This window comes from Pristiophorus japonicus, chromosome 2 (genome assembly GCF_044704955.1).
Source record: "Pristiophorus japonicus isolate sPriJap1 chromosome 2, sPriJap1.hap1, whole genome shotgun sequence".
Taxonomy (NCBI): Eukaryota; Metazoa; Chordata; class Chondrichthyes; family Pristiophoridae; genus Pristiophorus; species Pristiophorus japonicus.
In genome coordinates, this window is record NC_091978.1 from 150,660,671 (window position 1) to 150,673,127 (window position 12,457).

A 12,457-nucleotide genomic window follows, 5' to 3' on the forward strand; every position below is an offset into this window, starting at 1 on the left:
GAAACAACCTCTCAGCATCTACCCTGTCAATCCCCTTCAGAATCTTGTATGTTTCAATGAGATCATCTCTCATTCTTGAAAAATCAGAAGAGTATATGCCCATTCTCATAAGACAGCCCTCTCCTCCCAGGAATCAATCTGGAGAACCTTTGTTGCACCTCCTCCAAGGCAAGTATATCCTTCCTTAGATAAGGAGAACAAAATTGTGCACAGTACTCCAGGTGTGGTCTCACCAAGGCCTTATACAATTGGAGCAAGACTTCCTTACTCTTCCACTCCAACCCCTTTACAAAATGGGACAGCATGCCATTTGCCTTCCTTATTGCTTGATTTCGGTGTTTCTTGCATGAGGACACTCAAATCTCTCTGAACACCAACATTTAAAAGTTTCTCACCATTTCAAAAATATTCTTCCCCTCAAAATTTTTCCAATAATTTTCCCACCTCCGAGGCTGACTGGTCTGTAACTAATCAGTCTATCCCTTTCCCTCTTTTAAAACAATGGTGCAACGTAAGCAGTCCTCCATTTGTCTGGCAACATGCCTCAGAGATGGTCAGAGCCTCCGCTATTTCCTCCCTTACCTCTCTAATTTCATCCAGGCCTGGCGATTTAACGACTTTCAAAGATCCTAAACCTCTTAATGGGCCCAAGTTTCCACAAGAAAAAAAACGGGCGCCCCTCCGAGCTGGGCGCCCGTTTTTCGCGCCTAAAAAAATCCTCGGTATTCTCCACCTACTTACAGGTCCTCTGGCCCTCAGCGCAGCGGGCACGAGCTGTGGGGGGGGGGGCGGAGCCAGGTCCCGGCGATGAAAACAGTGCCGGGACTTCTGCACATGCGCGCTACAGTCGGCACGCAAGTGCAGTAGCTCCAGGCGCTGAACTGTGTGGGAGGGGCCCGAAGCACGCAGCCCCTAGCCCTGGCTGAATGGCCTCACTGGGGCTGCGTGAATAAGGCTCCTCCCACGGCCAGCTCCTGCTCCCCCCCGCGACCAGATCCGACACTCGCTCCGCCGACCAGACACCCGCTCCCCCCCCCCGCCGACCAGACCCGACCCGACACCCGCTCCCCCCCCACCCGCTGACCAGACCCGACCCGACACCCGCTCTCCCCCCCACCCTGCCGACCAGACGCCCGCTCCCCGCCACCCCCCCTCCGCTCCGACCAGACACCCGCTCCCCCCCCCGCCCCGACCCCCCCCACCCCCCCCGAGACCCGCTCCCCCCCGCCCTCTCTCTCTCTCTCTTCCCCCCCCTCTCTCCCCCTCCCTCTCTCTCTCTCTCTCCTTCCCTCCCCCCCTCTCTCTCTCCCTCCCTCCCCCCCTCTCTCTCTCAGCGGCACGAACGGCTGCAGAATTCTCCCTGGCTGAAGCACTTTCACACAGGTAGGAAGATGGTTTATTTAATCTTTTCTTGGCTTATAAATGTTTATTCAGGTTGGATTTATTTGTATAATATTTGTAGAAGTATAAATAAGGATTTATTGTCGAATTTAATGAGTTCCCTTCCCCCCCCTCACCTTGTTCTGGGCGCCTAATTTGTAACCTGCGCCTGATTTTTTAATGTGTAGAACAGGTTTTTTCAGTTCTACAAAAATCTTCACTGGCTCCATTCTACTTTAGTTTGGAGTACATTTTCACTGTGGAAACTTTCAAATCAGGCGTCAGTGGCTGGACACGCCCCCTTTTGAAGAAAAAATTCTGTTCTAAACTAGAACTGTTCTACCTGACTAGAACTGCAGAAAAAAAATGTGGAGAATTGCGATTTCTAAAATAGTCCGTTCTCCACCAGTTGCTCCTAAAAATCAGGCGCGAATCATGTGGAAACTTGGGCCCAATACTTCTGCTGTCTCTGACTCATGTAAAAATCCAATCATTACATTTAACAAAAAACAGAGTGTCAGGATAAATGGTTCATTCTTGGATTGGCAATCAGTAACTAGTGGGGTCCCACAGGGATCAGTGCTGGGACCCCAACTATTTACTGTTGTGTATCTGTAAAGCATGCACTCCCATGTTCCGCCATCAGGGAGTCCCAAGGGATCCCAGCATCCCTTGGGAGCACTGTACATAAGCCGGCCCCGAAGGCCTGCTCCTCACTCTGGAGTGTCTTAATAAAGATTGAGGTCACTGTTACTTTAACCTCCCTGTGTGCAGTCTCACCTGTGTTAGGAACACAATAACTGGCGACGAGTATACGAATCCAACGCAAAGATGCAGCAAACTGTGGGCATCCTGGAGAAGTTCTCGGAGGGTGAGGACTGGGAAGCCTATGTCGAATGGCTAGACCAGTACTTTGTAGCCAACGAGCTGGACGGAGAAGGAAGCACTGCAAAACGGAGAGCGGTCCCCCTCACGGACTGCGGGGCACCAACCTACAGCCTCATGAAGAATCTTCTGGCTCCGGTGAAACCCACAGATAAGTCGTATGAGGAGCTGTGTACACTGGTTCGGAAGCATCTTAACCCGAGGGAGAACGTGCTGATGGTGAGGTATCGGTTCCACACGTGCCAGCGATCTGAAGGTCAGGAAGTGGCTAGCTATGTCGCCAAGCTAAGGCGACTTTCAGTACAATGTGAGTTTGATGGCTACCTGGAGCAAATGCTCAGAGACTTTTTTGTACTGGGCACTGGTCACGAGACCATCCTTCGAAAACTTTTGACTGTAGAGACACCGATCCTCAGTAAGGCCATTGCGATAGCACAGGCGTTTATGTCCACCAGTGATAACATCAAACAAATCTCTCAGCACACAAGTGCTAGCAATGTTCAGAAATGAACTGGAATTGTGTTTGCAAGCAGAAATGTACAGGGCAGAAACCACGAGTCTGCAACTGCCAGCAGGCCTCAGGTGACCCAGATGACTCAGAGTCCGCAACAAAGGTTGAATGCAAGGCAATTCACACCTTGTTGGTATTGTGGAGGCTTCCATTCAGCCTATTCATGCCGCTTCAAAGGGTATGTTTGCAAGAGCTGTGGAACAATGGGGCACCTCCGACGAGCTGCAAGCTCTGCAAAACCTGCTAACCACCACGTGGCAGAGGAAGATCGGTCCGTGGTAGATCAAAGCAATTTCGAGCCTGAGAGAGAGGAGGCAGATGCTGAAGTACAAAGGGTGCACATATTTGAGACGAAATGTCCACCTATAATGTTAAATGTAAAATTGAATGGCTTACCCTTAGCCATGGAACTGGACACTGGCGCTAGCCAATCCATCATGAGTAAAAATATGTTTGAGAGACTGTGGTGCAACAAGGCACTCAGACCAGCCCTGAGCCCCATCCACATGAAACTAAGAACAAACACCAAATTGCTTATCACTGTCCTGGGCAGCGCCATGGTCGAGGTCACAGTGCACGGTGCACGAACTGCCACTCTGGATTGTCCCGGGCGATGGCCCCACACTGCTTGGAAGGAGCTGGCTGGGCAAAATCTGCTGGAACTGGGATGACATCCGAGCGCTATCACATGTCAATGAGGCCTCATGTACCCAAGTTCTTAACAAATTTCCTTCCCTTTTTGAGCCAGGCATTGGAAACTTTTCCGGGGCGAAGGTGCGGATCCACTTGGTCCCAGAACCACGACCCATTTACCACAAGACGCGAGCGGTACCTCACATGATGAGGGAGAGTGTGGAAATCGAGCTGGACAGGCTGCAACGCGAGGGCATCATCTCCCCAGTGGAACTCAGCGAGTAGGCCAGCCTAATTGTTCCAGTGCTCAAAAGTGATGGCACAGTCAGGATTTGCGGTGATTATAAAGTAACTATTAATCGTTTCTCACTACAGGACCAATACCCGCTAGCTAAGGCAGATGACCTATTTGCGACGCTGGCAGGAGGCAAGACATTCACCAAGCTCAACCTGACTTCGACCTACATGACGCAGGAGCTGGAGGAGTCTTCGAAGGGCCTCACCTGCATCAACACGCACAAGGGAATGTTCATCTACAACAGATGCCAGTTTGGAATTCGGTCGGCGGCAGTGATCTTCCAGAGAAACATGGAGAGCCTACTCAAGTCGGTACCATGCACGGTGGTTTTTCAGGACGATATATTGATCACGGTCGGGACACCGTTGAGCACCTACAAAACCTGGAAGGAGGTCCTCCAGTGACTGGATCGCGTAGGGCTGCAGCTGAAGTGGAGTTTTTGGGGAGAAAGATCACAGCAGATGGCATTCGGCCCACAGACGTCAAGACAGAGGCTATCAGGAACGCGCCCAGGCCACAGAACGTCATGGAGCTGCGGTCGTTCCTGGGACTCCTCAACTATTTTGGTACCTTCCTACCGGGGTTAAGCACCCTCTTAGAGCCCCTACACCCTCTTAGAGCCCCTTATTGCGCAAAGGTGAGAAGTGGGTATGGGAAAAAAAAACAAGTAATTGCCTTTGAGAAAGCCAGAAACATTTTATGCTCCAACAAGCTGCTTGTACTGTATAACCCGTGTAAAAGACTTGTGCTAGCATGTGATGCGTCGTTGTACGGAGTTGCGTGTGCATTACAACAAGCTAACGTTGCGGGGAAGTTGCAACCTGTCGCCTATGCCTCCAAGAGTTTGTCTAAGGCCGAGAGGGGCTACAGCATGATTGAGAAAGAGGCATTAGCGTGTGTGTTCGGGGTAAAGAAAATGCATCAGTACCTGTTTGGCCTCAAATTTGAGCTGGAAACCGATCACAAGTCCCTCATATCCCTGTTCGCTGAAAACAAGGGGTTAAATACTAATGCCTCAGCCCGCATACAAAGGTGGGCACTCACGCTATCAGCGTATAACTATACCATCCGCCACAGGCCAGGCACCAAGAACTGTGTGGATGCTCTCAGTCGGCTACCATTGCCCACCACGGGGGTGGAAATGGCGCAGCCTGCAAACTTGTTGATGGTGGCGCAGCCCGCAGACTTGTTGATGGTCATGGAAGCGTTTGAAAATGATAAATCACCTGTCACGGCCCGATTAGGACTTGGACCAGCCAAGATCCTCTGCTGTCCCTAGTAAAAAAACTGTGTACTGCATGGGAGCTGGGCCAGCATCTCCGTTGAAATGCAAGAGCTAATCAAGCCGTTTCAGTGGCGAAAGGATGAGCTTTCCATTCAGGCAGACTGCCTGTTGTGGGGTAACCGCGTAGTGCTACCCCAAAAGGGCAGGGAGACGTTCATCTCGGATCTCCACAGCACACACCCAGGTAGAGTAATGATGAAAGCGATAGCCAGATCCCACGTGTGGTGGCCCGGTATCGACTCTGACTTAGAGAGTCCTGTGTACGGCAATGCAGCGTGTGTGCTCAGTTGAGCAACGCGCCCAGAGAGGCACCACTAAGTTTGTGGTCCTGGCCCTCCAGACATGGTCAAGGATCCATGTCGACTATGCGGGCCTGTTTCTCAGTAAAATGTTCTTGATGGTGGTGGATGCTTTTTCAAAATGGATTGAATGTGAAATAATGTCGGGAAGCACTGCCACCGCCACCATTGAAAGCCTGAGGCCATGTTTGCCACCCACGGCCTGCCTGACATACTGGTCAGTGACAACGGTCCACGTTTCACCAGTGCCGAATTTAAAGAATTCATGACCCGCAATGGGATCAAACATGTCACCTCGGCCCCGTTTAAACCAGCCTCCAATGGGCAGGCAGGGCGGGCAGTACAAACAATCAAATAGAGCCTTAAACGAGTCAACAAAACGACAGCAACAAAATGTAAACAATGGTCGCGCTACTGTGTCACGGGAAATTGATCTGAATGACCCTGTGTATGTGCTAAACTATGGACATGGTCCCAAATGGATCGCGGGCACGGTGATAGCTAAAGAAGGGAGTCGGGTGTTTGTAGTCAAACTAGACAATGGACAAATTTGCAGAAAGCACCTGGACCAAACGAGGCTGCGGTTCACAGACTGCCCTGAACAACCCACAGCAGACACCACCTTTTTCGAGCCCACAACACACACCCAAAGAATCAACGACACCACCCCGGACCAGGAAATCGAACCCATCACACCCAACAGCATAGCAATGCCAGACTCACCCAGCAGCCCTGCAGGGCCAACAACACGCCAGCCCAGCAAGGGCATAGCCAACACACCAGAACAGACATTTGTATCGAGGCGGTCCACCAGGGAAAGAAAGGCTCCAGAGCGCCTCACCTTGTAAATAGTTTTCACTTTGACTTTGGGGTGGGGGGGGGGGGGGGGGGGGGGGAAGTGATGTTGTGTATCTGTAAAGCATGCACCACCATGTTCTGCCACCAGAGAGTGCCAAGGGATCCCAGCATTCCTTGGGAGCACTGTATATAAGCCGGCCTCTAAGGTCTGTTCCTCACTCTGGAGTGTCTTAATAAAGACTGAGGTCACTGTTACTTTATCCTCCATGTGTGCAGTCTCATCTGTGTTAGGAACACAATATTTACAATCAATATTAACGACTTGGAAGAAGGGACCGAGTGTAACGTAGCCAAGTTTTCTGACAATACAAAGATGGGAGGAAAAGCAATGAGTGAGGGGTTATGGGCAGCGGGCAGGGAAGTGGACCAGAGTCCATAATTGGATCCGCCATGATCGTCTTAAATGGCGGAGCAGGCTCGAGGGGTCGTATGGCCTACTCCAGCTCCTATTTCTTATGTTCTTATGTTAAGAAGCTCCAAATCAGGCTACTTGGAAATTTGCACCTGCCTTTAGGGTTTCTGTTCAAAGGAACATAGGAACAGAAGTAGGCCATTTAGCATATCGAGCCTGTTCTGCCATTCAATGCTGTTGGTCCATATCCCTTAATACATTTGGTTAACAAAAATCTATCAATCATAGATTTAAAATTAATAATTGATCTAGCATCAATTGCCATTTGCAGAAGAGAGTTCCAAACTTCTACCACCGTGTGTGTGTAGAAGTATTTCCTAATTTCACTCCTGAACGGTCTGGCTCTAATTTTTGGACTATGCCCCCTAATCCTCGACCAGTGGAAATCATTTCTCTCTATCTACCCTATATGTTGCCTTTAATATCTTGAAAACTTCGGTCAAATCGCTCCTTAATTTTCTAAATTCTAGAGAATACAGCACTAATTTGCGTAATCTATCCTTGTAATTTAACCCCTGGAGTCCGGGTATCATTCTGCACTCCCTCCAAGATCAATATATCCTTCCTTAAGTGTGGTGCCCAATACTCCAGGTGTGGTCCAACCAGGTCTTTGTATAGCTGCAGTATAACTTCTACCCCCTTGTATGCTAGTTCTCTAGATATAAAAGCTCGCATTTCATTAGTTTTTTTGATTATTTTGTGTATCTGTTCATGACAATTTAATGATCTATGTATCTGAACCCCCAAGTTTCTTTAGACCTTCACTGTTTTTAGCTTTTCACCATTTATAAAGTCTCCTGTTCTATCCTTTTTCGATCCAAAGTGGATGATCTCACATTTGCCTACATTGAAATTCATTTGCCAGTTTTGCCCAATCACTTAATCTATCAATTTGTAATTTTATGCTTCCATCTACACTGCCTACAATGCTGCCTATCTTTGTGTCATCGGCAAATTTGGATATGTGGCATTATATCCCATCATTTAAGTCACTGATAAATACTGTGACTAGTTGAGGGCCCAATACAGAACCCTGTGACACACCACTGGTTACATCCTGCTAATTAGAGTACCTAGCCATTATCCCTACTCTTGGTCTCAGCCAATTTCCTAATCAGGTCAATAATTTGCCTTCAATTCCATGGCTTCAGCTTTAATTAACAGTCTCTTATGAGGAACTTTATCAACTGCCTTCTGGAAGTCCAGATAAATAACATCCATAGACATTCCTCTGTCAAGTACTTTCGTCACCTCTTCAAAAAATTCAATCAAGTTTAGCATGACCTAGCCGTTACAAATCCATGCTGGTTCTTTCTGATCAGCTGAAAATTTTCAAGGTGTTCAGTTACTCCATCCTTAACTATTGACTCTAGTCATTTTCCAACAAGAGATGTTACGCTTACTGGTCTATAATTCCTTGGTTTCCTACCTGTCCCAAATCCATGCTGGCTCTCTGATCAGCTGCAAATAGCAGCTGCTTCAACTTTTTGCCATTAATCCAGCTCACAATTTGGTCCTGAATCATAGGAGGCCATTCGGGCCATCGTGCCTGTGTCGGCTCTTTGGTGAAGCTATACAACTAATCCCAATCCCCTGCTCTTTCCCCATATCCCTGCAAATTATTTCCCTTCAAGTATTTATCCAATTCCATTTTGAAAGTTGCTATTGAATCTGCTTCCATCACCACATCGTCCGCATGCCTGACATGAGACTCCCAAAACAAGAGCTCTACTTGGAGCTCCAACACGGCAAGCAAGCCCCAGCTGGACAGAGGAAACACTTCAAGGACACCCTCAAAGCTTCCTTGAAGAAATGTAACATCCCCACTGAAACCTGGGAATCTCTAGCCCAAGACCGCCAAAGTGGAGGAAAAGCATCCAGGAGTGCACTGAACACCTCGAATCTCTTAGTTGAGAGAAAGCTGAAGCCAAGCGCTTACAGCGGAAGGAGCGCACGGCAACTGAGGCACCCGACCTACCAGTTCCTTCAACCACTGTCTGCCCCACCTGTGACAGAGACTGTAGGTCCCGCATTGGACTCTTCAGTCACCTTAGAACTCATTTTTAGTGTGGAAGCATGTCATCCTCAACTCCGAGGGACTGCCTATGATGATGATTTCAGATCACAACCACTCGCTGTGCAAAATAATGTTTCCTCATGTCGCCTCTGGTACTTTTGCCAATCACCTTAAATCTGTATCCTCTACTTACCGACTCTTTTGCCACTGGAAACACTTTCTCATTATTTACTCTATCAAAACTGTCCATGATTTTGAACACCTCTACCAAATCTCCTCTTAATCTTTTTCTGCTCAAAGGAGAACAACCCCCAGCTTCTCCACACAACTGAAGTCCTTCATGCCTGGTACAATTCCAGTAAATCTCTTCTGCACCCTCTCTAAAATCTTGAAAATGAGGATGTCCTTCCACTGCATGCTTAGGAATTTTGAACCATGCTTTATATGCCATGTGCTTAATTTATGTTGAGATTTTGCTGACAATGAAGAAACATTAGAAATACCGAAGCATCCTTCAGTCTTTGGCACATTCCCAAAGAACTGTGTCCAGGCTGAAGTTTGCATTCAATAGGATCCTGAGGTACCAACCTCAATAAATAATTGTTAAAAATACCCCTTGTATTTTCAATGTAATGCCTTTAATGTTACCTCATGACACATGCAAGACAATACCACACTCGGACTTGCTATGTACAATGTCACCAGAAATAAACTCGTTATATATTTAAAATTTTATACCTGCATACGCTTCCCATCAACTTTTCCATTAAATTCTTCTATCCACATTTATAATGTAAACTACCTATGGAAACTTGTTATGCTGAAATGTTCCCCTCCCACCAGTGGAAGTGCAATTACAGCATAACAATTTATTATGGGCACTATCCATTATAAATGTGGACATAGGATTTTATAATGGTAATATGAAAATAAGGACAGAATGTATGACTTTAAAATGAGGACTAAAATCCACCTGCAACACTCTGGTTTAACCAGCACCCTCTAACGTTGCTTCACTTGAAGACTATACTTGGTCTTTCTCTATATGCAATGCCACAGAAATTGAGTAATAATACGTTAAAAATCTTACATCTACCAACTTATTGCATTAGAAATTCTTATGTCCATAATTATAATGGAAACTGCCTATGTAAACTTGTCACATTGTAATTATACCGTCTCTCCATCAGACCTGCTGCAGCACCTATTTGTAATGGAATTACATAAAAATAAAGATAAATGCAAAATGTATAACTTGATGAAATGGTGCAAATATAACCTGGCTTCGAATCCTGCCAGGACTACACTTAGTCTCGACTTCCCAAGTACAATGCCATGGGTGATTGATTAGCATGTGCATCTTAAGTACATGATTTCAAATTCTAGAATCGAATTGTAGAGGTAGGTGCATTCAACATTAACTCAGCAACCAATGGGGCCCAGAAGAGCAGAGGACCCCAAGTGCAGCACGGGCCAGCCCACACTGCAGTGTGTGTGCACACTAGGTCCATGCAGGTCTTCAATTGTCCTGGTTAACCCTTGCCACTGCATAAAGGCCTAGCTCTGTCAAGCCCGGGTGGTGGCTGAAGTGCAACGGACACCACACGTTAAAAAAAAATCCACGCACAGCCATCTTCCACCCTTGGAGTTCAGGATTGGAATATTGGGTCCTTCATTGAAACATCTGTGAACTCATCCCTTTTGGTGTGGAAGCAAATCATCCTCATTCGAGGGACCGCTTATGATGATAATGAGCAACTAACAATAATTCATTATGAGAAAGGGAGGGGGTGGGGAGAAAGAACATCAGACATACCACTAGAAATTCTATTTCCTCCAGGAGCTTCATATTGTTAGTGTTACTGAGCTGTATGAGGTCATTGCTTTGGGAGATATGATCCATCTGCTCCTTTACACTCTGTAGCATCTCTTCATAGCTGCTCAGTTTATGTTCAATCTCATCCACTTCTTTAAGTGCTTCATCCAGCAGCTGCATTAGAATGTTCACCTGCTTTTCCGAAGCCATAATCGATTGGATGTTGGCCTGATGGTGAGACAATTTCCAAGTTAGACAAAATACTATATGCCATTGCTGCATCCTTTTAATTCGGTTACCGTAGATTATTTTAGCGCTTGTTTCTTAAATCACTCTCACTGGCGAATCCCAACTCTCCAAACCTTTGATCTATCTTTCCCTTCAAATCTAGTTAAGTTTTCAGTAAGCTACCCGAGGAAACAAATAGCAAGCTCTGTTCAGTAAATGCTTTCAGGTATTGCCCTCTTATACCTCCAAAAGATCCCATTTCAATCTTTGAAAGTGGTAGAGAATCACATCGGATCTCATCTAATATTTCAAATATGAAGGAAATATATGATACAAATAATGTGAATAAAATAACAATTATATAATAGTTATAATGGGCCCAAATTTGGCCAGGAGTTGCTCTGTTTTTTTTTGGAGCAACTTGATTTTTCTGGAGTATCTTAAAAATCCCCATTCTGCACATTTAATTTGTGCCAGTGTAAGTGAGTTAGTTAGGATTTTTTTTAAGTTGATTTTTTTTTCCAAAAGGGGGCGTTACCAGCCACCTATGCCTGTTTTGGCCATTTAAGCCAGTCTGGACAGCTAATAGTTGGTCCAAACTAACTTAGGCCAGCATATGTGGCCACTTGTGGCCGCACAGAAAACCCTTGCAGAGAGTTAAGAGATCAGCGCAGGCAAGTACATTCTAAAGCACCAAACACTAAACAAAGCACAAAAATAAGTATTCAATAATAAAAAATACAAGGAAGCTGAGAGGACCTGCACCGAGCACCAAGACTTACAAAGCACTAAACAAAGCACAAAAAGTAGTAAGCAATTAATTAATAAAAAATAGAAGGAACCATGCACCTAAAGCACCAAGACCAAAGTAATAAGCAATCAATCAATCAATAACAAATAAAAAATAGAAGTCCTACCAAAACACAGCCTGGGAAGGCAGCGGGCCGCCGATGAGGGAACCCATTCGGCCAGGGATAGGGGCGGCACGCTTCGGCCCCTCCCACACAGCCTGCAGCACACACTCAGATTCTGGGGGTGAGGAGCTACTACGCATGCGTGCACACTCTAGCGTGCATGTGCAGAGGTCCCGGAACGGTTTTCAGTGCCGGGACCTGGCTCCGCCCCCAAATCCAGTTGCCACCATCGAGGAGAAGCTGGGGAGCGGCCAAACTCGGCCCGAAGACTTTTGGCGCCTTTGGAGTTCTACAAAAGCGGCGCATCTCTGGTGAGTGCGCCAGAAATCTGTACTGGCCAAATTTGGGTTCATAGTTACAACTAAAAGTCTTTTATCTATCTCGTAGTGGATAAAACAATAAAAAAAATTGTAACTTTCACAACTAATTTAATCTTTCATAAATGACTTTTAAAATACACAGAGTTTAAAATTCCTGGAAGAAAAGTGAAACAATCAGAACTTTTTCAAACTGTCACTGGTTGCTTTGCTGAAATTTCAAGCATTGTCTTTCTCATGACTTTCCAATAGCCTTGAGTCAAACCAAACAATCTCGTACATCCCGGAAAAGTTACCAAGACATCCTGGAGTTTGGATATTTGCTAATGGGGGACAATCTGGTGGACCCAATAGTAGATCCCTGCCACAAAATATGCTGGCAAGATCTTCCTCTGGCTTCAATAGGGCAGACATCCATGGCCATTGCAGCATCACCTAGCACATTTAAATGATGGCAGTTGTCGGGGTTTGTTACACATCGCACTCTGACCACCCAGTGGCTGCTGACAGAAAGGAACACCTCGGAGAGCACTGCTGTGGACCTATTTGTGGTGAGTTCCATTTTTGAAGTTCAGAAGGCATCCACTGTAGGGAAGTGTTTAAA

At 46.5% G+C, this 12,457-nt stretch overlaps 1 protein-coding gene across 7 annotated transcripts in view; it reads right to left on the reverse strand.

Annotated features, from left to right (window-relative positions):
* exoc1 (exocyst complex component 1) overlaps positions 1-12,457 on the reverse strand; it is a 136,508-nt gene that overhangs the window by 77,059 nt on the left and 46,992 nt on the right. For all 7 annotated transcript variants that reach the window (XM_070869931.1, XM_070869927.1, XM_070869916.1 and 4 more), the window contains one exon: positions 10,395-10,622. In XM_070869931.1, the coding sequence (XP_070726032.1) occupies positions 10,395-10,622 (228 nt within the window). The remainder of the gene's footprint in view (positions 1-10,394; positions 10,623-12,457) is intronic.